General features: G+C 51.8%; 6 protein-coding genes across 6 annotated transcripts; 3 read left to right on the plus strand and 3 right to left on the minus strand.

The window, feature by feature from the left end:
• The first annotated feature begins 23 nt into the window (after positions 1-23).
• BZA70DRAFT_272154 (uncharacterized protein) lies at positions 24-2,016 on the plus strand. Its single transcript, XM_064911602.1, has 2 exons — positions 24-610; positions 682-2,016. The coding sequence occupies exons 1-2, from the start codon at positions 133-135 to the stop codon at positions 1,998-2,000; spliced, it is 1,797 nt and encodes a 598-aa protein (XP_064770796.1). The 5' UTR covers positions 24-132; the 3' UTR covers positions 2,001-2,016.
• Positions 2,017-3,745, minus strand: BZA70DRAFT_244165 (tubulin gamma chain). The gene is made up of 3 exons (XM_064910604.1): positions 3,617-3,745; positions 3,516-3,538; positions 2,017-3,452 (listed from the first exon to the last, which is right to left on the minus strand). Exons 1-3 carry the CDS (start codon positions 3,622-3,624, stop codon positions 2,143-2,145), a joined length of 1,341 nt encoding a protein of 446 aa, XP_064770797.1. The 5' UTR covers positions 3,625-3,745; the 3' UTR covers positions 2,017-2,142.
• Positions 3,746-3,884: 139 nt separating this feature from the next.
• Positions 3,885-5,047, plus strand: BZA70DRAFT_272156 (chromatin associated protein KTI12). Its single transcript, XM_064911603.1, has 3 exons — positions 3,885-4,119; positions 4,201-4,447; positions 4,514-5,047. Exons 1-3 carry the CDS (start codon positions 3,969-3,971, stop codon positions 4,956-4,958), a joined length of 843 nt encoding a protein of 280 aa, XP_064770798.1. The 5' UTR covers positions 3,885-3,968; the 3' UTR covers positions 4,959-5,047.
• On the minus strand, positions 5,048-6,686 carry BZA70DRAFT_272159 (uncharacterized protein). Its single transcript, XM_064911604.1, has 8 exons — positions 6,530-6,686; positions 6,432-6,475; positions 6,350-6,371; positions 6,130-6,278; positions 6,000-6,069; positions 5,866-5,932; positions 5,756-5,804; positions 5,048-5,696 (listed from the first exon to the last, which is right to left on the minus strand). Exons 1-8 carry the CDS (start codon positions 6,561-6,563, stop codon positions 5,289-5,291), a joined length of 843 nt encoding a protein of 280 aa, XP_064770799.1. The 5' UTR covers positions 6,564-6,686; the 3' UTR covers positions 5,048-5,288.
• A 2,115-nt stretch (positions 6,687-8,801) lies between these two features.
• BZA70DRAFT_272165 (uncharacterized protein) lies at positions 8,802-13,737 on the plus strand. Its single transcript, XM_064911605.1, has 3 exons — positions 8,802-12,325; positions 12,382-12,484; positions 12,545-13,737. Exons 1-3 carry the CDS (start codon positions 8,992-8,994, stop codon positions 13,557-13,559), a joined length of 4,452 nt encoding a protein of 1,483 aa, XP_064770800.1. The 5' UTR covers positions 8,802-8,991; the 3' UTR covers positions 13,560-13,737.
• Positions 13,738-16,351: 2,614 nt separating this feature from the next.
• On the minus strand, positions 16,352-23,088 carry BZA70DRAFT_244169 (uncharacterized protein). Its single transcript, XM_064910605.1, has 10 exons — positions 22,658-23,088; positions 21,510-22,576; positions 21,074-21,426; positions 20,679-20,887; positions 20,497-20,561; positions 18,716-20,442; positions 18,198-18,679; positions 17,927-18,139; positions 17,760-17,865; positions 16,352-17,696 (listed from the first exon to the last, which is right to left on the minus strand). Exons 1-10 carry the CDS (start codon positions 23,016-23,018, stop codon positions 16,742-16,744), a joined length of 5,538 nt encoding a protein of 1,845 aa, XP_064770801.1. The 5' UTR covers positions 23,019-23,088; the 3' UTR covers positions 16,352-16,741.
• Positions 23,089-23,147: the final 59 nt, after the last annotated feature.

The raw sequence follows: 23,147 nt of genomic DNA on the forward strand, positions 1-23,147 counted from the left end.
CAGACTACTCCCAGCACAAACAACCACCCTCCATCAGTCTCTATCTGCCTCTCATACTGCGCTCTATTAATTCCAATAACCACAGATTTATTACCAAAAAATGCAGGCTTTTTAAATAATGCACCAAACACCATGGATCAACCTCTGAAGAGAGCCGTCGCCGGTTCCTCACAATCACAACCATCTCAGAATACACCCCTCCAGTCAACTTCCGACGATGAAGGCTACCAAGTCATTGGATTCACACCGGTAGCGTTCAAGCCTTCACCTTCACCTGGGTCTAATGCGCCCAAACCTCAACTGCCGAGTCAAGAAAATGCAACTGAGATACAACCATCACCAACACAGCCTTCCCCATCGCAGAAACTACGCCCACCAAAAATTCGAACGACGGCAGAATCCGGTCCTCCACCGGAGCAGACCGCACCAGGGCGGCCTATAATATTGAAGTACTCGGACGGAGACGATAAAGGACATCCTTCTGGGGAGTTGCTTAACCGGCAACCTGACGAGGCGGGGAGATTGTACTATTATGTCAAGCTCGGCAAGCAAGATGTCAGATTCTCACAGTTTTTGGCAAAGCTCAGTGCCCTTCTCTCCAAGCGCGTGGGTATGTTGCACATTCTCTGTTCTATTGTCAAACTGTAGGAAAGCCTGTGCTGATTATATACGAACATACAGGCGAGGAGCTGACGCTCAAAAAACTACCAAACAACTACGCGCTATTCCTCCACACCACCACAAAAACCGCAAACGACATCCGCGAGCGCCACGACACTTACACATTCGGCCATCCGTCGGGAAAGCGGTACCGGTCCGCCACAGAATTCTCTCCTCATGTATACTGGCTCTATGCGAATTCAACAGCCAGCGATCCGGATAATGTCGCGCCTTGTGAATGCTCACTCTGTCAAACACATGCTGCGCGTTTGAGTCTTGATAATTCTTTGCTGAATGCAGAGCGGGAGAAACGGAAACGGAAAGAAGAATCAGAAGTCGCAGAGACTGACGTCCCCGTACGTGAACGGTCCAGCAAGCTCGAACCGTTTAAAAAGCGAAGAATCACAAAATCGCTAGTGGCAAAATTAACCCCCCTCGAAGCAAAATACCACGCGCAGAGATTACTTGTCGAAGGCGAACGTGCAAGCGAGCGGGCGATGGGAATAGTCCCCTTCCGACCTGGCGAGCTGGTGTGGGCGTTCTGGGAAGACGATCCATACGAGCCGGACAAGTTGAACGGCAGCAATGCCGTGCTTTGGGAGGGAAAACTGCGGGTGCCGCATCCAGCGCTTGTGGTTCATCGCCCGCTTGATCCGACGCCCTGGGTGCCGGCGGTGAACACTGCCAACGACAAGAACTTACCGGCAGATGCGTTCGATCGATACTCGCTGTTTCTGTATGACGTACAGGAGTATCTCGAGGACGTCAAGAGCTATTACATTGCGCCATGGCTGCTCATCGATCCCCGGTACTGCACAGATGAGCAGGCGCTCAAGATCTCGCGCTCATGGTCTGTGTTTGGCAAAACCGAACCTCCATTAGATATGGATACCGATGCTGATAGACTTTACGAAGGCGCCTTCCTCGGTGCCGAAAAGATCTGGCGCGGCGACGTGATTTTTATAGAGCCTGACGAGGATAAAGGGCGTACGGCGCGAGATCTGATGGTCGTCGAAGCGATCTCGGTCGAAGACAACAAAGAGCTGAAAACCTCAGAGCTCATGTTCTCCGGAACAGTGTACATGACCGATCCGCCGGACCATACAGATAGCGAGACAATCATGCGGGATATGATGCCGTTCCGCGTCTCGCTGCAGCAAAAGGCGTATTCGGTAACCGAGCTCAGTGACCTTATCACAATCGGCGCAGATTTGGTCGTCGGACGGTGGTATCCGCCGGGGATTCTGCAGGGTCAGGCGATTCTAGATTCGGAGAAGATTAAAGTGAGGATGAAGAGTCGTCGACGGGTTGCTAGTTCAGATCAGCGTCTTGATAGCTGAGCATATGTAGTCTACACTTATAGATAATAACCATTGCCAATTCAATTAAAATAAAAGCCTTACTAATACAATCGATATAAAATAAATATACGTCCGGAAACATCCAGAAACATTACAACAAGTTAAAAACACATAATCAGCATCATGCTAGATAATCTACCGTCTCTGCTAACCGATACTCATTAATCAGATCCGCAACCACTTCCCTCGCGTCATCAAACTCCTCGAGTCCCTCAGCAAACATAGGCTGCTTCCTGTACGGTTCCAAGAACGCGTTGCGTTTCCGCAGACGGTCGTACTGGTCCAGTATCCGCTTGAAGAGCGAGGCAATGCTGGTGTGGTTCGCGAGCATCAAACCGCTGACGCGGTTCGAGCTTTGCAAGTACGGCGATTTCTTGGACAGCGCGACTTGGATACTTGCGGGGCCCCATGGTATAAACGAGGCCAGCCCCCGCTCGCGGATCCGCAGGAGCGATTTGTGGACGTCGGTGGGATCGGCCTCGCCCTGGATGATGTTGAGGATGGAGATGAAGCACGAGTCTGCCGACTGCTGGGTTGAGACCATCCGGTTCTTGGGCTGGAGCAGTCGTCTCATGACGTCGAGCACTGTTGTCTTGCGCACGGATTTGGCTTGGTCGACGGAGTCGGCCGTGAAGGGCGTGTAGGCGGTCATCAGGTAATGGCAGCGCGGGGTGGGGACTAAGCTTGCGAGAATGGAGACGAGGTCGTTGTGCATGTACCCTGGGTACCGGAGAGTAGTCGTGCTCGAGGACATGACAGTTGCCACTAGTTGGTTCGTTTGGTCAAATGTCGGGCTCTGCACGCGGAGACTGTCGGCTGCTAATCGCGACAGCGCGGCGTTGTCGAGCACCGTGACTGCATCCGCGTGCTGCGTGAGCCGCTTGAGCGCCAGTAAACTGTTGTAAGGCTGCACGACAACCTCTGAGACTTGTGAAGTAGCAGGGAAAACGGAGTACGTCTGCATCACTTTCTTAGGATACCGATCGCTGAGCCGTTCGAGTAGGAACGAGCCTAGACCGGACCCGGTACCGCCAGCAATAGAGTGCATCAGCATGAATCCTTCCAACGAGTCCGAGCCATCGGCCTCCCGATCAAGCATATCCATCAACTCATCCGTCAGCTGCTCGCCTGCGTGGTATCCCGACGCCCAGATATTACCCGCGCCGCTTCCGTCGCCGCCGGAGTAAATGTTTTCTGGATTATACATGCGCGCATACGGCGAGTTTAGAATCCCTGAGATCACGCGTGGTTCGAGGTCGATCAGCAGTGCGCGCGGAATGTAGCGGGTATCATCCGATTGGTAGAAGAAGACGTCCTTGCGGTCTGACGCATTTGTGGGGAGATCGTCGCGCAGCGTGCCGTCTGGACTTAGACCGTGTTCGAGACACAGCTGTTCCCAGAACTTTGCACCGATCTGATTGCCGCATTGTCCTGTACTGAGTCAGCATGTACTAGAAAAGACGTAGATGTACATTAGTCAAATGTGGGTCTTACCTGCTTGTAAAGTAATGATTTCTCTGAATGATCAAAAGAGGTTGTTAGAGGCTGTATCGTCAAGACAAACGTGGAGCAACAAAGAACACAAGAACACGTACCTCGGCATTCTGATTCACTCAAAACGACGTCCACAGTCAGTCGCAATATTGTAAAGTAAATGATCTTAATTCAGACAAAGGGAGTTCAAGCAGTCGAGTCGATTCTCATCACTTTGGTCTCAGCGGTGGGAGCGAAGGAGACCGCAAGACGCGTGAAGCGCGAGGCGAGCGCAAAAAGTAAACAACGGTACAAACGCCGCGCCGCTTACATAAATTGCGAGCGAGTTGGGTTTCCCAATTGAACACAGAGAAACAAAGTTTATTTGCTTTGGGACAAGAAAAGTTGATAGCGCGGAATATTATTGTTGAGAAGAATAAGAATCTGTTGGATTTTGTTCGAAGTGAGGTGAATATGCCGATTGTACTATTATCGGGGTTTCCTTGTTCGGGAAAGACGACTCGTGCGAAGGAGATTGTTGCGGAGTTTGAGACGCGAGCGCCGGGTCGCAAAGTGCATTTGGTGTCTGATGACGGACTTGATATCAAGAAGGATTCGTTTCGAGGTGTGTACTTTCCCTTTGCTTATTTACTTCGATGCGCTTTAGTCTCTACGCGGATCACATACTGACGTCTCTGTATAACAGACGCGAAGCAGGAGAAACAGGCCCGCGCGAATCTGATGTCCGCGATCAAACGGCATCTTTCGCGGGAGGACGTGTTGGTCGTCGACAGTTTGAATTACATCAAAGGGTTTCGGTACCAGATTTTCTGTGAGGCAAAAGCGGAGCAGTCGACGTATGCTGTCGTGCACGTTGGTACGCCGCCGGAACTGTGTAGGGAATGGAATGAGAAGCGGCGCGAGCAGGGCGATGATAGCTGGGAGTCTGACCTGTAAGCCCCCTGAATGATTTCTTCTAGAGTCCGACCTGGAGCAAGCACTAACTTGAACTATTGTAGTTTTGACGCCCTGATCTTCCGGTACGAAGAGCCAAATGGCATGAACAGATGGGACTCGCCGCTCTTCACACTGCCATATACAGATCCCACGTCCTCGATCTTCCCTGCGCTGTACGAGTCGTTGATCCACGGAAAAACCAAGCCCCCGAACTTTGCGACGATCCTCAAGCCCGCTGCTGCGGTGGACTATGTCTACGAGCTTGATCGGCAGACGCAGGAGGTAGCCAAAATCATCTTGGAGCGACAGCAGGATGGCGCGTTGGGGACCGAGGTGGCTGTTGACGGTGCAGGGGACGCGGTGGTGAGTTTACCGATCGAGAGTGTGTCTTCGGCGCAGCTGCAGCGGTTGCGGCGGAGTTTTGTGGCGCTTAATAAGGTGCGGCAGATTGACGCTGGTCGGATCAAGGGTGCTTTTGCAGAGTATCTGGATCGGAATTTCTCTTGATTTTTTGTAGTTTGTTTGTGTTTGCAATTTTTGGTCATTGGGCGTTTAAAAGTTACGATAGAAGTGGGATTTAAGAATGAAAGGTGGTTTACATGATAATCAAATCGCATAGCTTATTGGTACATGATAGAATACAAACGATTGGAATCAACGCTGATAGCTTAGTTCGACGCTGAAGTGGACAAAAAAAAAGTAACCAAAACGAAAGAAAGATTATACATAGAATACAGATAATTTTAGGACTCTCACCGAGCCGACTTAAATAGAATACACACGACATTTTGGACCAACAAGATACAGCAGAATCGCAGAAGGCAGCTCGACGTCTGATTACTTTGACAGGCACTGTTTGAGGCATCTGAACAGCAAGCCAATGATATCGGCGGTGCTGTCCTGTTGCGTCTGCTGTTGCTGCTGCTGGTGGTATTGGTTCTGGTTCTGGTCGACCTGGAACTGCTGCTGCGGATGGCCGACGTTGGGCCCATTTCCGTACGCGGCGCCCGCGTAAGTGCCGTTGTTGTGGTTGTTGTTATACTGTGGCTGGTTGTGCTTGCCATAGCCGGGCTGGTAGGAAGCGTTTGGCTTCTGAGTGTCGTAGCGCTTCTTGGGCTGGTGGGGCATGCTCGACATTGGCATGTTGCCGCCGGAGGAGCGGAAGTTGATGACGATGACGCCTTCGTTGTCGTCGTCGACGGCGTACTGGAATCCGTGTTTCTCGCAGAGTTGTTCTACGGCAGGCTGGAGACGGGAAAGTTAGGGGGATGAAGATGCAGGGAGGTGATGGGTAGTATGCGAACCTTGATCTTTGCGACGCCTCCGGTAGAGTGCTTTCCCTTGCCGACAATGCTATAATAGAGATGAATTGAGAACTTGAGTTTAGCGTTGGAAAATCAGGGAGAGTACATACACCTCGAGATGGTCATCGTTTCGAGCCTTGCAGGCAGAGATGCGTTGCTCGAGCACTTCTTCGGCCTCTGGAGATGTGTAAATTGACAAAGGTCAGTTGAGTACACGGATGGGACAGGAGATAGGAAGGAGTACCTTTGACGTAAAGTCCGTGGAGATCAATCTCATCGTAATCGGAGTCGGCGTTGTTTGCCCGGAAAACAAACTTAAGATATAGTATTAGTGACAAGATGAGTAGAATATAGTTCTGGTGTTTTAAACATACAGCAGCGGCTTCGGCGTTGTACTCGTCCATCTTCCGGTCATGATCTTTTGCCATTTCGGACAACTGCTTTGCAGCTGCGCCGTCGCCTTCGGCGTAGGCTTTGTGGGAGTCGTCGTAGCAGCGCGAGCGAGCTTTGAATTCGGCTTCGGCTGTTGGTGTGGAGGTAGTTAGTGTTTAAACGGGAATAAAGTGCAGAGCAGGGAGATGGATGTGATTGTACCTAGACCACGGAGGCGTTTGTACTATAGGAGATTGAGTCAGCAGGGGAGAAAGTAAATAGATAGAGAAGAGTCAGAAGATACCTCTTGGTCGTCAGCATGGTTGTAGTCACGCTGAGGTTTGAAGTCTGCGGAGCGGTTAGTGATGAGCTCGAGGGTTGATAGAAGAAGGGACACCGTACGAGAGGAGGAGAGGACTGCGCCGGAGGCACTCATGGCGTACACTCGCTAGAAGTAATAAGAAGCTATAGACAGGTGGAAGAGAGCAGCGGGGAATGCGCGGAAGAGGGCAGGAGATAGGAAGAGAGGATAGAGAGATGGCGGAGACGGAGGAGGATGAATTGGTGAATAGCCGCTCGCCGGGTTTGTCTGCGGCGCGCGGCGCTGCCAGAAGATTGATGGAAGTCTGGTCGGACCCTAGCCAAGATGCAAGGAGGGAGCTGGAGAGCCAGGACAGAGGTTTGGATGGATCGGTTAGGTGGACCAGTGCAGGCCCAAGGTTCTGCATGCTTATCTGGCAAGTGCGGACGAGATCGAGCAGGATTCGGTGGTTTGACAGCTTTTGTCCAGAAATAGAGGATGTGTAGGTTCGGTTCGGGGTCTACGTAGATATATGATGAGCAATTAAAATCGCCAAAATGCAGAGATATTGACGCTGTTTATAGCCAGTTATCACGTATATCAGCTGTGTCTATAAGTCTTCTAAAAAGGCAGAATACAAGCAGAGAAAGAGTGATGGCTGCAGGGCCGAGAGTCGCGAAATCTGGGTTCGGTCTTTGCTCAACGGGGTAAAAGCGGCAGGCACAAACCCCAGCGGCTGCTGACAGACACAAGCAATGACGTCAACCTACGAGCGACCCGCGAGACTTTAATATTAGGCAGGCTGGAGTTCAGGAGCTCGTTCATTTCCAGGCCGCTCGAGCGGGTGCTGACAGCGTGGACTTGGTCTCGCAGACAGGGCTTTGGCAGGGAGACGATGGGGAGGCGGTCGAGGCGGGCGGTGGGGAAGCTGCAGGAGGCCAAAGAAGCGGAAGCTGAGGCTGCTTAGACGAAAACGGGTGCTGCCCCACCAACCGTGCTTTGGCGCCCGAGCGACGACGACGAGCACCCAGGCCCTGATTTGTCGCGGGCTGAAGCCGTAGATATTTGTTGAATTGCGAATATATCCAGCTGCTGCGTAGAATAATAGAAATAAATAGAAAACAAAAACAAAAATAAAAATAAAATCCGGTCAAACTCGGGTTGGGCGGCGATCGGCAACCTGCGCGCAGCATCCGCCTGAGACGCTTTACCGTTCTGGGACAGGCTTCCCGCCTATGTTCGAAATCCGAACATCTCGGTCTGCGCACCTGCTGCGCTCATTCTTTAAGCACTGCTCTGCTGTTTGCCGTTTATAGTCTATTATTGTTGCATTATTGTTTGATTCTACTGTTTTATTGTACTTTTTATGTCTGGCGGTGCGCAGTGGCGGCGGAGTCTCGCTGAGTACGGAGAGCTGTTCCTGCATATCCCTTCCTTCTCTTAGCGAGGGGACAGGGGGTGCGCAAGCTGCTCTTTTTTTTATAAAATGCATCTAGGACAGGTTGTAATGTGGAAGACATCTTATAAGAAATCACCGAGAATAACACAGCGAGACAACTGCTCCGAGAGATATTTCCTTGTTGCGCAAGTTCTGAGCTGACTGCATTGTGGTGTGGTATAGAGGTGTTCTCTCGATATCTCCATTCTACTAGCTGTTGCAATATACGATCTTCAGTGTTCAGATGATCTTTTTCCTCGTCATTTATAGCAATCAATTTGTCTTTCAAGACCTGTAGAGCCCACACATGAGCTGCTCTGTATAATACTCAAGCGTCTCTGCTCTGCCTCCATCCCTCCGTTCTACATCGTTATCAGACCACCCCACCGTTGCTCCGACCAGCTACAACAGTCCCCGCACCACCCACTCCCTCCAACTGTCCTCTAACACAGCGCAAACAGCACCAACTAATCCCAATCACTCAAACACCCTCCATCAAAGTGGGCGCGTGCGAAGCTGATCCAGGCAGGCTTTATGCGAAAGAGGCCGGATAACCCCTGCCGGGTAAGCTATTGCGCGAACCTTGTTTTGGCGAATTCCACGGCACTTTGCGAGGCGCCCGCGAGCAGCGCAGTCGCGCGGAGAGAATCACTAAACAAACAACAACTACAACAGCAGAGCAGCAGCAGCAGGAGCGCAGCGAAACAGCAGCGAACCGGGGAGCCACAGACGCAGCGCTGGCGAAGATACGCATGGGCAGCAGTGACCCGCCCCCTCAACAAAACAAATAAAAATAAAAAAATAAAAAAACTCTAAAAAACCCTTTCAGCAGACTCGCTTGCTGAATCGGGCTTAGCGCAGCAAATGCCACAGCGAACGGCGCAGCGACCAAAACACGCCCGTGCCGAACCTTCTTCGTCTCTGCGCGCCTGCGACAATTTCTCTTTCGCCGCGACTCCTTCTCGACCCTGCTTCTCTCCGCGCGCACTCGTCCTTGTAGCTTCCTTCTTGTTGATCGTCGTGTAGAGGTCCTCCTCTGCTGGTACGTTGCTGGTCTCTCCTTCTTCCACTCAATTATATCGACCTCCTTGCTCACCTCTCCCCTTCTCCAGCCCGATCGCAGCCATGGCGCAATCTTCTGATGACCGCTATCGCCGGCCTTTCCACCCCCAACCGCCTCCTCTGCACTCGCCCCATCCTCAAGTCCTGCAGCAGGCGCCTCGCGCAATTCCGAACCAGGACCGCTGGGTGGCATACTGGCACCAGCCCCCCGCCGCTGCCATGACTCCTGATCCACATCAGCAGCAATCCCCCGCTCTCTACGCTGTTCCCCCACCCCAGCACTCGCAGTATCCCTACCAGATCGTGAATGGCACTCCTCAGTATCAGGCACCTGCTCCGCAGTACATCTCGCAGCCCTACTACGGACCACCCCAGCCGGCCGGGCAGCTCATGGCCGTTCCTCCGCCGCCGCCGCCGCCCCCTCCGCCACCTGCTATGCCCCACCCAGACCAGCAACAACAGCAGCAGTATCAGCCTGTGCCCCCACAATACGTGACCCATTACTATGAGCAACCGCAGTACCAGCAGTCAGTACACCCTCTTCAGCAGCAGGCCTACCACCCACCCGAGCAGCAACAGCCGCCGCCTGCCTTTGCCCATCCCACGCTCGCTCCCCAACAACCCCCTCTACCTTCACCCTCCCCCGCAGTACATCAGCAACAGCAGCAATTTCAGCAGCAGCAGCAACCGCTACCAATGCATCAACAGCAGCAGCCACTGCAGCTACAACCGCAGCAGCCACCGCCTCCGCAACCGCCTTCCCCTTCGAAGCCGCCGTTGTCGACGTCATCGTCCTCATCCGTGCTTCCGCCCATTCGCGACACTCTCGACCGACCCACCGCAAACCGCTACCCATCGGCTCCGCGTCCTCAACTGCCGCCGTCGCGAAACTCATTTGGCTCACAAACAAGCCCGCGGGGTTGGCCAACACAACTGCCGCTGCCTCCCATCGGCACGCCGGCTGGTACCCCTCTGTCTGCTAATCCGGCTCATACTCCCCTCCCGGCGCCTATTGATTGGCATGCGGCCGAGCATCGAAATTCACTGTCTGATTCTTCACGCCGACATTCTGCTACTTCTGCGCGCCATTCGTCTGTGACGGAAAGCCCTCTCTTTCTGCAGCAGTCTCCTCATACTCCTGCTTACCCCCATCCCCCGCACCGATCTTCCCTCGATGAAAGATTCCATAATCCTCCTTCTGCAACATACTCTCCTTTCCCTCCTCCTCAGGCTGCGACACAATCATCGACTGACATTCGTCCCGCTCTGGACTCGACTATCCCTCAATCGTCTGCTCCGCTGAGAACTGACAGCGACAGACGTCCGGCCGCTGATGAGCCCCATTCGAACTCGAACCATCAGGACCAAAGAGTTGACCCATCAGTGCAGCTCGAGAAATATCATCGCCAGCAGCAACTCTACCATCGACAGCATCAGCGATCATCCGCGACGCCGCCTCTCGCAGACTCGCGATCGTCGGCTGCTACAGAGGTGAAAGACACTGCCGCACCAAAGCCTAAACCGGCAAACCGCGGTCTGTCGGCCTTTCAGTCTTTTCACCAGCCACAGTATGATGGCCAGCATGCGACATCGCGGCCTGCTTCGCCATCTTCACTCACCAAGCAAACGGAATCTAGTCAGCCTGCGCAAGAGCAGACAGAAGATATTTCCGCCGCTATTGAGACAGCGAGACGGAAGAGCTCTATTGCTGCTCTTGTTTCTCCTACCTCATCGTCCATGCCTACAGAGTCGCCTGCGACCGACAATCAGAAACGGCGACTTGTAACCATCCTTCCGAAGCCACCTGCGGAGGAGGCTGACGAACCGCTACAGCAGACTCCGAAGAGCGAACCTTTGCCACCAAGATTAAATAATAAGCGGAGATGTCAATCACACGAAGGCGATTCACATGAGCGGCGGAACTCCAATGGTTATAATCTGTTTGTTTTGAAAACCGGAAAAGTGAGAGCTCAAGCGCAGTCTCCTGCGTACGTGGCTTCAGGGGCTAAGTTCACGTCTGTGGAGCAGTATTCGCTGCCGAATATGCCAAAGCCAGCCAAACGAGGACCGAAACCAGGACAAGGGCGAAAGAAGCGCGCATCGGTACCTCCTACAGCATCCGAGCCGGCAGAACAACAAACTACCGCGAAATCAAATGTGGACAAAGCGCCGCCGTCTGAGGGTCCGACCCGGTCTACTATCCGAAAACGGAAATCACAGCTTCCGGTGATGATCTTGCGAGAGACGTCGCCTGAGCCTAGATCGGAAGCTGTGGAGCAGGTATCCCAGCTGGCGATATCTTCACTGACGCATCCGTCCACGCCATCGAAAGTTGTGGATGAGCCATTGTCGAGTGCTACGGTTGAGCCTGAGACGCCCGTGGACGATGACTCGGATGAGCCACCAACCGGCGACCCTTCACAACTCGATTCTCATGCTCCTACTTCGTCGGATGTTGCAGAGCCTGCCACTATTGCTTCACCCGTTCCATCTGCTCCGACTACTGCAAGTTCTGGCTCTGAGGAGTCTGTCGACCCATCAGCCCGTGCGGAAACTGAAGATCAAACTACGAACGAGGAGAGTCTGCACTCCTCTAGCAAGTCAGCTGAACCGTCTACGCCAGCTTCTGATCTCACAGAGAAGCATTCTGCTGCTGGGGACGTGCAAATCGTTCAGGGTGAGGTTACCAACGAGGATGATGTCCGGATTTCTCCAGACGAGCCAGGTGCTGAGGAGGAAGCAGCGAAGGATACATCAAGAGCTGGAATAGCAGTTGAGCCTCTAGAGGTGTCTACTACGCAAGCTGTAGAGCAAGCGGAGGAGACTCGTGAGCCTCCTGTGGAAGATGACACCAATCACGACTCTTCACATCCACTTGTCGATGAGTCCCAACCAGACGCTATCGAGGGCGAGACAGTTTCCTCGCGATCGCCGAGTTTAGCGCCCGCGTCGGATTTGGCGTCGTCAAAGGACCTGCGAAGTAATTCGCCCCATAATTCTGTGTCTCCTGAGTCGCCTAAGCTAGCGTCTGAGGCGCTGCCGGTCGAGGTCGACGGTGACCGCGAGTTGCTGAAAGATGTCGATGCGACGTTATTGCGAGAGAGTAGTCCGAAAGCTGCGGAGACTGTGATTTCTGAAATACCCGAAGATGCCGCCGATCCAATTGAGATAGACCCGGTAACCTCCGAGCCCGCTGGCGAAGACGACGCAACAGCCTTGTCCAGCGGTGAGCAGATCGAGTCTTTGGCAGATGGACGGCCACAGCACAATAAGAGAGTGCCAAAGAAGAAGCGGGCATTGTCGACTTCAGCAAGTGAGAAAGAGACACTCGATCTCACGCCTCCGAGTGCATCGACGCGTAAACGGAAGGCGAATTATTTTAATGATAGTTTTGGAGGTATGCTTCTATATAGAAGGGTTTATTATGACTGTGGATACTAACGAGAATATAAGATGATGCGGACGATGATGACGATGGATTTGATGACGACGAAATGCTGTCCAACGACGAAGATCAGACTCTGTCTCCTCATTCAGCTAAAAAGCCACGCAGAATGTAAGAGATTGTAGTGAATCCCTTGCATTTATAGTCAGGACTAACTGGTTCATAATTTAGATTGAAATTGTCTGTTACTCCTACACAGACGGCGAGAGCAGTTACAAAGAAAGCGGCGCAGCCATATACACCTTCTATCGAGGGCACACCAGGATCCGGAGACTCGACGGCGATGAACAAGACCAAGTTCGAGCACCACTTTTCGGCCGAGGGAGCGTTTGCAGAGCTTTTGGCTGCCGCAAAGGAGCTGATGAACGTGGTAAACATGACTGCTCCCTCGACAGCCGAAGACCGCGAGACGTCTAATCCGAAGAAACATCTTGATTTCACCGAGGTAGCGCTGCACAACGGCCATGATTACATCTCAGACCAGAAGGGCACTCGCGACAAGCGCGAACTTGGCCACAAGACGTGGCTGAAGAACGTGATCAAGGGCCGCGCTGAACTGTCTTCGAAGAACATGAATGCGATTCTCAAGCTGCGGCAGTGGCTGAAATGGTGGTGGACCGATATTGCTGCGCGGCACTGCGAAAATCAGGTTCACGGGTCATGGGGAAAGCGGACGCAGATTTCGCGATCGTGGCAGGCGACGTACGATGTTTCTGCGAGTATCGTGCACGCGCGACTGCGGCAGTGCGAGCGGGTGTACGAGCTGCAGTACCGATGCGGATGGCCTGCGCTCGTGCTCGCGACGATGGCCACACCGGCAGTAGGACCCACGCACCGGATGCGCAAGTCTCATCTGGAGCGAGGATGTGACGCGACGCAGATTGCGCAGAAGGATTGGTCCGAGTTCATTGCGCTTGCCGAGTCGCGGATGGAGGAGATCCGCGCGGCGGTCATCGAGCAGTGCGGGTACGACGGCATTCGACGGATCATCGAGCGCGCGGCTGCGTTGCGGCCGATGACGTTGCAGAATCTGGCGTTGTTTCCGCCGTACAAGTATGCGGAGGACGCGGACACGATTGTGGTTATCCCGCGGCTTGTGTCGTACAGAAAAGAGAGCGATGGCGCCGTTCATAAGAAGAAGAAGAAGAAGTCAAAGAAATCAAAGAAGTCAAAGGAGCGGGTGTAGGCGATGTCCGACGATATAAATAAAACGAACATAGAGTCTCATTGCAGGTGTTTTCTGTATTGTTTATGGTTATTTGTTGTTATTTGATAGTGATTGATGGTGCGTGAGGGTTGTTATCGGTTTGGTTTTGTGGAAATTTGTTTAGATTCATTTGGTTGAAATATATCCTTATTTACTACTCTGCTGTATACATCGTATCAAGAGGTCGGTGTTAGAAGGATTACAGAATACTATATATGACCACGATCTCATGTTCATGGAAGATATCGCGGCGAAAACGGGTAAGCAAGAATTTCGCGGCGGAAGCATTTGCGCTTCACTACAGTAGAACTCAGAAACGTGTACCTGCATATGGAAGCTCTCGCTTCTGGATGCCAGTCTCCGGCTTTCCCATTCTGTCAAGAGTGGTTTTCGTGTGTACTACTCTTATATTGACTATAGAGGACACTTTGCGCGCGCGGGAATGCTCGTATTGAGTGATCACTTTGATTCAACCTCCAACGTGGAACCCATGTCTGTCTTGTCTATGAGGATTCTTGAGCCGCATCGGGTGATTCTACACCTTACCGGCGGCTCTTGATGGGTTGTGGTTTAGTGAACAGTGAGTGTGGTATTATCAAGCCAGACGGCTGTCAAAGAACGCTCTATCTTGGAACGGATGGGAGAAGTGGAAGCTGGGAGTGTCTCTTACTGAAACGCTGGTCATTACTAGAAGCCACGATTTGCCTGATTTCTGTTCAGAGGATGAGACAAAAGTCTGGCTGCCAGATATCTGTATATTGTCCACACAAATAGTAAGGATCAAAAAATACAGTACGTGATATCGAATCCCGGTGCGGTACGTGATTGCGCAAACACAAAGCCCGCGCTCCGAAGCACCTTTACAAACGCACAATTTCACTCATCACCAAACCTGTTTCGTAAAAGCAGACCAAAAACTCTGTTCGAGACTGCTCTACTTGTTTAGTATCATTTGTCTTGTATTGATTGATAGCGGATGTTGAGCTTCCAAGCCACGAATGCTCAATAAATAAGCAACCCGACCAATATACGACCATGCAAAGTGTAGATCACCAACTCAACTCCTCCTTCTCCTTCTCCTCCTCCTCACCCCAAACACAAACCCTCTTCCTCACTTTTCTCCCTCCCTCTAGCTCCCTCTTTAAGCTTCCTCTTTCCAAGCTAGTGGCTGCTCCCGCTGCATTAGCATTTCCCGGAAAACCACCCAACGCAAACTAAAGCCCAGTCAGTTTTCGCAACCCGCCCCGGCCCGCATTAAGTTTGAGTCACGTGAGAGTTAATGTACCTTGGCGCGAAACTTTGATTTTATTTATTTTTGCTGTCGCTGCTGCGTGTTGGCAGAGTGAGAAAGTCAGAGTTGAGTTGTTAGTGTGGGAACGGGTGGTGCTGGATCAGGTATCCCACGATGGGTAGTTCGTATGCTGTATGTGGTAGTTGATGAGGTTTACGCTTGTTTCTGTAGAGAAAATAAAGGCGCTTATTGCTTTCATGCAGGAAAAACTAGGAAGTGCGGTGCGTTCCGGGCTTTTAGACGCAGCATGGAGTTGCAGCACATCCCGCCCCGACCAATCCGTCGTCGACGCAGCAACGTCCGGCTGAGTGCAATAATCTGTCCTTTCCCTCTGCTTCTAAGAAACACACATGTGCAGACAATCCTATTGCACTTTTATGATGTTCAGAACTTGTTCATCGACTGGAAGATGTTGCAAGAAAGACGAGTACCCACATTCGCTACGTCTTAGCGACGCTCAGTCTGCACCGACTGAGCGCAAAGTTTTTTTTGTATTTTCGGACGGTGCCTGGCTGCTTTAGACTTTATACGCTTTTCTTCCTTCTGCGGATAGAAGAATTGGAAGGAAGAAAAGCTTGAAAAGGTAGGAGGCCTCGGTGGAAGGTGTGTCCTGTCAGTCTTATTTCTGTCATTTCGGACAGCTTACTTGCCTTTGCTATTTTGAGTCTTGTGCTATTATGCGGTATCTGGTTTTGACAATTACCAGATCTTCCTTCAATGTTAGTTCAGACCTACGCCAACCAGCTGTCAAATTTGAGACTCGGAAACCGCGAAGCGTCAAAGGCAAGCTGAATAGTTCCCAGAACAGTCTTCTGACCAGCAATCCCTTTGTAGCAGTCACGAACGACAATGCCTGCTAAACTCTCTACACTATCACAATCACAAGATATCAACTGCATAAACTGACAGAGATAAGCTAAAATCACAGCCGCGTGTCTGTATCTCGATGCAGAAAGCATGGGGTATTGATTACCTCTCTGCCTTCTTCTTGGTCGCTTTCCAGATAGTTTAAAATAGTGAAGATTATTCGCGCGTAATGCAACGGGGTTTCCGATCAATTAAATTCTATGACTTCAATCCATCAGCCATACCGATCGTACTCCAGTAGCATTTATCTAGAGGGACCCAGACCACGGAATATCAGTAGTCTGGTCTGCTATGCTGGAGTCGCGTTCACGCTGCAAGGTCATGTGGGTATCCTCACCGCTGCCGTGGACTATAGATTAGACTGGGGCGTGTGTAATCTTTCTGTATATTGGTTTACTGGCTCTGTCTACAGCCGTCGAATATCTTCCTGAAATGGCAAATCACGGCTGTTGATAAGATCCACACAACTCTCTCCCTCCGATCCTTATCAATAACGCAACAGTATCTGTTGTAGCTACACCAGAGCGGCTGAAACCTTCCTTCAGTCAACCCTTTTCACCTCGACGAACAAAGATAAGCAGACAACCAAACTCAACTACGACTCCTTTTATCGACTTTCTTCTGCCGCAATACGAACTACACTATCGCACCCCATCAAGAGCTCTTCTCTGTGGATCTTAAGTTATCAAAAAAAAGGCCTCAAATTTTAACAAGTGTACTAACATATATATAAAACACGTCTGTGTTTTCAAACGACGTGGTGCGCCAAACAATACTCAAAACAGAACGAGATTCAAATCATAAAAGGAGAGTAACCCAACAAAAACACAAACAACAACAACAACAACAACAAAAAGATTTTTTTTACGCACACAAAAGAATAATATAAACACAACAAAAGAAGAGCACCAACTCGCAACTCAAATTCAAGGTAAAAATCCAACCGCTTTTCGTATCAAATCGTAATTCATCTCGAAATCTCACAAGTCTTCAAGCAACAGACTTAGAAAACGCTGACCTCCTGCGAACTATTCCGCTTCGTCGGCCCGTCTTTCTGACTCGTCGTGTCCACCGTCTCGGACCGGATTTGCGCGCGCGGACGTAGAGGTGCAACGCTGTTGTTGCTGCTGCTGCTCGTCACGTTCAGATGCTGCACCTCGTTATCGGCAGAAGTTGCAACGGACTCTTCAGAAGATGTCGCGGTGTAAGTCGGTTTGGGGACGGGTATCTTGTCGGTCACTTCCTTGTATGCCACCTCGCTCTTTGTATACATCCGAGGCTCGACTTCGGACTCGGGCGACTCGGCGACAATCGCGATTCCCGTTTGTTGCCAGTCCGAATCATCGCCCGCCTGACCTTCGACCTCTGTACCATCGTACACCGCTTCGTCCTCTTTGTCTTCCTCTTCAACTTCGTCATCAACAGCATATCTGCTCTCTGCAGCAGGCTCTTCCTTCGACTGGAAGCTGGTGGCCACCGAAGGCTCGAGCTCCGGCTCCAAAGCAGGCTCCGACGCAAAATCAGAACTAAACTCAGATTGCATTTCAGACACAATCTCCGACCGCACCGAGCTTCCCTCGATCTCAGTCGTAGTATCCATGTCCTTCTCAATCTCAGCCGCAGTCGGCTCTCTCGTCGGTGTATCGATCGTTTGCGACAAGTTCGGCGATCCTCTCATACTCGGTGACGCCCGTGTCATAATCGATTCGCGCACACTAGCCGATCCTCTTGTGCTGATGGACCCCCTCAAACTGCGATCGCGAGGGAAAATAACTCCAGGGAACAGTTCATTTGCAAAGATCCGGTCGGAAGAAGTAATCATCGTCCGCAACATGCTCTGAATCAGTCCAAACTCCGACGTCATTCCTAGCGCGTCGTTGTTTGGAAGCATACACATCGAAAACACAATCGCAAGGTTCACGGCGTGCATCCGATTAACGTCTCCAGACAGAGATATACTATTATCGCATCATTATTAGCTAGCTGTTTCATCAATCTTTCATACTCTCAGAATAACTCACATGTAAAGATGCTCAATCAACCGCTTGAGAAGATGGTAGTTGCAGCTAGGAAGTTTCCGAACAGCAATTGCAAACTGAGCAATCTGCTCATCCTCATTTGGAATTTCTACAAACACCAGTCAGCAAAGAACACTTATCAACTCATAAACAAAGGATCAAAAACATACTCGCAATCGACGTGAACGTGGAAAACCGTTCAGTTGTCAGAATAGACTCTGGCAGCTCTCGAAGGTACATCTTCAAGCATCCGGCAACAATGTTGATATCAAACCAACGCTCGTCCGCCATATTCACTTTGTGGCCAAAGTCAAACTCTTTTCTCAGCGCACGAACGTCAGTCTGAGATCCTGGCACTCGATAAATACCAACTTCCTCAAGACCTATAAAGTAACGCAGTTAGTGATAAGTCAATAAAGCCAGCACATGTACTCAATTTACCTCTGCTTTCAATCTCATCCAACAAAGTCTGAACAACAGTCGGCACAAGCTTATTCTCCCTCGCGCAAAGCTCTTCGATCGGCACTCCAAACACCTTGGTTTCAGCAGGAGGCTCATCGTTTACCTCACCACCAATGATAGGTGTCTTTCCTGCCTTTCCAAGCGCAGAAGCTCTTGCGACTGAGCACAGCTTAACCCAGTCTTCGAGCTCTTCTGCAGTCGTAGCCTGGAACAAATAGTCGGACCCATCGTCACAAATAATCTTGAAAACACCCATGCCCTGCATATCAGACGGGATGGTAGTGATAGCAAACATAAGATTGATGCTCAAAATAGGCTTGTGACTTCTGGAAGAAGAGCTTTCTGCCATAGAAGAACTATCAGGAAGTTCCATCGCCGAGATGGACCGATCAGGCTGCTGCGGCTGCGAGTTTGAGAACGCCATCGAGATAGGCCTCACAGCGCGTAAGAAACCTCCAAGCCTATTCTTTGGCTTGCGATCAGGAAGGATAGGTGACATGGATTTGCCACTCGACATGCTATGCGTACTGCTGTTGCTATGACGATAGGCGGCAGATCCGTGCGCCCGTGCTTGCTCTCTTGATATACGGTCGAGAGTATCGCGTTGACGCGCGTCGCGACGGACCTTGTTGAGCTCGGCAGTAACCAATGTATTGAACGCCTTCGGAGTCTTCGAGGCTATCTTCAACTCCTTTGCTTCGCGAGCAGCAACCTCTTTGACATGTTTCTTGTCAAATCTGCCGTTCGAAAGGTCAGAAGTCATGAGCGCAGCCACAGGCGTCTCCTGAACCATCATCGCACTCCTGCGCGAGGGCTTCAGATCCACCACATTGCTGAGAAGATTGTAGATGTAGCGCTGCTTGTCGAAATTGATCATCAGAGGGTTCTCAATAGCCATGTTTGGAACATAACACACAATCTCAAAGATGCGCTCAAAGATCCATCCCATGCACGGAGTCAAGGGCTCGATGGGGTCCGAAATGGTCGCGTTCGAGTACCTGTTATTCAAGTTCTCGTCCGCGACCGGGGCCATGCTGGGAATAATCTCCTCCAAAGTATTCACAGCATTGATGTCGTTGTTCCCAGTCGCCTCACGAGCAGCGTATATCCACGCCGCAGTATAAGCACGACTTTCGGGTCTCACAATCGCAGCACCGATAGCAGACTCGATGAGCGATGGCACAATCATCTCTTCCTCGCCAGAGTCTGGTCGTGCATACTGGTTCTGCGTTCCAAACTCGATGATACTCATTCGCCTTCTGCAGATTGCAACCGCGTTCAGCAGAGTCTTCATGCGACGGATACGAGTTGTTCGCTTGATTGCCGGATCAGAAACATGCATCGTAATCCAGGAGACAAAGTTCATTCGGAACGCGTAAAGCTTCTTGATTGGTTTTGGCAATAGCGAAACCATGAGCTCGTCATTTCTGTAACTGTGCAGCGTCGCGCAGAAACTGAAGATGTCCTGGATAACAACCTCCTCCTCGGTCGCCACTGTCAGATTTCGAGCTGAGAACATTTTCAGCGGATCAATCGTCTGAGTAGCAAAGACTTCGTACACTGAGAGCCAGTCGCGAAGCTTGATCTGCTTGAAGATAATAGCAACGACGTCGTCCACCAGGTCGCAAAAGTTGTTAATGCTCTCATTTGATGCGTCTGGGAATTTGAACTGACCAACCGATGCACCAGCTGATGGAACGTACGGCCAAGGCGAGAAATCGAGTGGACGATACGACTTTCTAACCACAGTCTTCCTCAGCTTGCGCGATAGAGAGTCGATTGTATCTGCGTATCCAGTCAACTTCTCATCCTGCTCTGCCAAGATGAGCCAGTCTGCAGTCTCCTTGTCGACAATCTGCAAAAACTCCAGGAAATTTTCTCGGAGCTGAATCTCGTTCACAAGATCGGCAAAGTAGTCTGTAGTCCAGATATTGCAAGCCTCCAGAACGCCGACGTGAATCTTCGCAACAGCAACAATGTCAACACCACTGTCCTTCTCTGCATCCTCCTCGTCCTCCTTCTCGACCTTCCGCTGCCAGTCGGGGAACTTGTCTGTTTCATGAGAAGCACCCTTTGCCAGCGAAATAGAGGCCGCACGAGCACCGATAAATCGACGACGCAGTGCATCGAGTAGTAGTCCTGGAGAAGCAAAGTTCTTGTAAGTCGCGAAGAAGGTTGCAGTGTAGACATCCATATCCATATGTAATGGCACGATCGTTCCAAACTTTTGCATGTTTGGAAGATCTTCCGGAATGACCAGCGAGCTCAACTCCTCAACACCCAGCACAAGAATATCCACGAGTCGTTCAAACGTGGCAGCTTTGGTGACAACGTTGATGGCCGCTGGAGCATACTCAGCCAGCTGCGACTCTATATTCTGCGATTGAAACTGGGCTGAAAGTCTGCGAGATCCAGAGCTCATGCGCTTTGACGGGTTCTCGATAATCACGCTAGAAAGACGAGACCCGCGCGAAGTCTCCTCCTTGAACGACTTGAGCACCAGCTCGCGACGGATATGATAGAGGCTGACTCCCACGTTGAGAACATCTCTCACTCCAGTAACAAACACATTGCGATGAGGGAAAGCGGCCACGCGGTTTCGTGAGGTTGTATCCAGCTCGGAAAATCCAGTGATGTGAATATTTCCTACGCGTAACGGCGGGAATGAGCTCGCTCGCCGCAATTGATGCTCTGACTCGGCGGGAGATGGAGGCGGTTGCTGTTGTTTTTGTTGCTGCTGCTGCTGTTGCTGCTGCTGCTGTTGCTGCTGCTGTGGTTGCTGTTGCTGCTGCTTGTCGTGCGAGCCAATGGATATCTCAGCAGAGGCTTTCGATCTTAGCGAGGAAGTAGAGGACTTTTTGTGATTGAGCAGGCCACCAGCTTCGAGAAGATCCTTCTGCGCAAACAGCTTATAAGAGGCGAGGACTTCTGTAAACAGAACTGCAGAGTACGATCCATTTGAGAGAGGAGACTTTTGAGCGAGATAGTGCTTGGAGTATGTTCCACCAGACGGCTCACAGGCAATGGATAGATCCATGAGCACGAGAGGAGAGAGAGGAGACGAGTTGAAGTTGAAGTTGTAGAGCGAGTATAGACATTCCTGCAGAGCGGGAATGGGCTGTTCCAGTTCAGGCATTCCATCAACATTTCGAATCGAGTCGTAGTATTTTGTCCAGCGTTCGAGAGATTTGCGAATACGGGAGAGTTCCTCACAGGAGATGGCGACGGAGATGGAGTTCTGCGAGTGTGTTAGTGTGAGCGTGCAAAATGCGGGGCAAGAGATGCAAATACCTTATTGACTTCAGCAATTTTGTCAAGATAGTGAACACCAATATCGCCAAAGTAAGGAACGACAGACTCTTTTCGGTAAGTTCTCCCGATTCCATCTGGGGCCAGAATATGAGAGCTCTCCTGACGCGAAGAAGAGTCGGAAGCAACGACGCGTCTGTCGAGATCGATGACGACAGGGGCCCAATCACGCGCAATAATACCGGTGAGATCGGAAGGTACGAGAGCCCACATTTCTCTAAGTCGGCAGATGGCAGGAGAGCAGATGACGCTTGCGATTGCGAGCCAGCCGACCATATCTCCACGCTGCTTGAGACTGTTGCCCAAGGCGATCCAGCGGGCGATGATGTTTGCACGCGCGACAGGGTTGGTGGAGGGAGAATTGATGGGGAAGAGATGGCGGATCATTGTTGCACCAAGGAAATGGGGGTGTGCCGGGGTAGAGATCAAAGGGTTGCGGCGACAGCAGTCGTACCTGAGCCCCATGAGCAGAGAGAAGTCGCTGACAGGAGACCAGAAGCGGAATATGCGCAGATCGAAGAGGTGGATCTGGGCGGCGAGGACTTCGAGATCGACGGTCATGAAAGAATCGACTGAGAGGCCGTGGCGGAACTCGTTGTATTGCGGCGCGTCAGGTGAAGGGGCGGGAGCAGCCGAGGCGAGGGAGGGCGTGTAGCGGAGCATGCCCTGGAGCATACTTCGCTTTTCGGACATGTCGAGTTTGATGAGGGGCAGTTTTTTGGGGTCGAGAAAGTCGAGAAGAGCGGTGAGGGAGGCGTAGATGTCATCGTCGAGCAGGAAGGAGGAGAGCTGCGAGATGGTGACGCTGAGGATGAGGGCGACTCTGTCAGGGAGCTGGGGATGCTCGATGGCAGCGAGGCGGACGATGAGGGCGTAGGCGGGAGCGATTTCGGTCCAAAGGGGAAGGAGAAGGAGGGCGTCGGTTATAAACGCCGGATCAGGGCCGAAGAGCATTTCGTGGCAGATGGCCTCGACGGAGCCGGCGAGGATGAGGCCATTGTCAGCGACGACGAGCTGGGGATGACGCGTGGAGGAGGTGTGGAGTGGGGCTAGAGGGAGAAGAAGGAAAGAAAGAGAGTTAGATAGGTATGAGGGGAGAGGGAGGAGGGGGGAGAGGGGAGTGGACGTACTGGTGACGGCGGGATCATAGTCGAAGGCTCGGACGCCGATTTCAGGGCGGAAGAGGAGGAGGGTCGCGTCGCGGAGGAGGGCTCTGTGGAGACGCCAGTCGGGGACGGGGGCGGTTGAGGAGACGGCTTTGTTGAGCCAGCCCTGCTTGGAGTCCTCTACGAGGGTAGCGGAGTCGTCGAAGGTCTTGCGTGAAGGGGATCGGGGGGAGAAGACGTCGTGGAGGACGGGACTGAGGGCGGGCGGTTGGTGGGGTTGGGTGGAGTCGTCGTCCTTCTTCGAGTGCTTGAACATGCGGAGGGGCCGCGTGCGGTGGTCGTCGGGGGGTTCTTGCTTGGAAGCCCACTTCATGGCATGCTTCATGGGTGGATGGGGAGGAGAGGACGGGGGGGAAGAGGAAGAGGAGGAGGAGAGGCGGAGGAGGAGGAGCGTGTTAGAGCAGCGCAATATAAATGCGAGGACATCGAAACCGAGCTGAGCTGAGCTGAGGGC

This window comes from Myxozyma melibiosi (assembly GCF_037950935.1).
Source record: "Myxozyma melibiosi strain Phaff 52-87 chromosome Unknown BZA70scaffold_1, whole genome shotgun sequence".
Lineage (NCBI taxonomy): Eukaryota > Fungi > Ascomycota > Lipomycetes > Lipomycetales > Lipomycetaceae > Myxozyma > Myxozyma melibiosi.

Coding starts and splice junctions, on each gene's coding strand:
- BZA70DRAFT_244169 (XM_064910605.1), bottom strand. CDS start 23,018: ATGAAGCATGCCATGAAGTGGGCTTCCAAGCAAGAACCCCCCGACGAC. Junction 21,427..21,509: donor AAATTGCTGAAGTCAATAAG/GTATTTGCATCT, acceptor ATCTCCTGTGAG/GAACTCTCCCGTATTCGCAA. Junction 20,888..21,073: donor GGCCTGCTCAATCACAAAAA/GTCCTCTACTTC, acceptor GCGGCGAGCGAG/CTCATTCCCGCCGTTACGCG.
- BZA70DRAFT_244165 (XM_064910604.1), bottom strand. Junction 3,453..3,515: donor AATCATTACTTTACAAGCAG/GTAAGACCCACA, acceptor GACTCAGTACAG/GACAATGCGGCAATCAGATC.
- BZA70DRAFT_272156 (XM_064911603.1), top strand. CDS start 3,969: ATGCCGATTGTACTATTATCGGGGTTTCCTTGTTCGGGAAAGACGACT. Junction 4,120..4,200: donor CAAGAAGGATTCGTTTCGAG/GTGTGTACTTTC, acceptor TCTGTATAACAG/ACGCGAAGCAGGAGAAACAG. Junction 4,448..4,513: donor GATAGCTGGGAGTCTGACCT/GTAAGCCCCCTG, acceptor GAACTATTGTAG/TTTTGACGCCCTGATCTTCC.
- BZA70DRAFT_272165 (XM_064911605.1), top strand. CDS start 8,992: ATGGCGCAATCTTCTGATGACCGCTATCGCCGGCCTTTCCACCCCCAA. Junction 12,326..12,381: donor TTTTAATGATAGTTTTGGAG/GTATGCTTCTAT, acceptor CGAGAATATAAG/ATGATGCGGACGATGATGAC. Junction 12,485..12,544: donor GCTAAAAAGCCACGCAGAAT/GTAAGAGATTGT, acceptor TTCATAATTTAG/ATTGAAATTGTCTGTTACTC.
- BZA70DRAFT_272154 (XM_064911602.1), top strand. CDS start 133: ATGGATCAACCTCTGAAGAGAGCCGTCGCCGGTTCCTCACAATCACAA. Junction 611..681: donor CCTTCTCTCCAAGCGCGTGG/GTATGTTGCACA, acceptor ACGAACATACAG/GCGAGGAGCTGACGCTCAAA.
- BZA70DRAFT_272159 (XM_064911604.1), bottom strand. CDS start 6,563: ATGAGTGCCTCCGGCGCAGTCCTCTCCTCCTCTC. Junction 6,279..6,349: donor CAAACGCCTCCGTGGTCTAG/GTACAATCACAT, acceptor CCACACCAACAG/CCGAAGCCGAATTCAAAGCT. Junction 5,805..5,865: donor AACGATGACCATCTCGAGGT/GTATGTACTCTC, acceptor TCTCTATTATAG/CATTGTCGGCAAGGGAAAGC.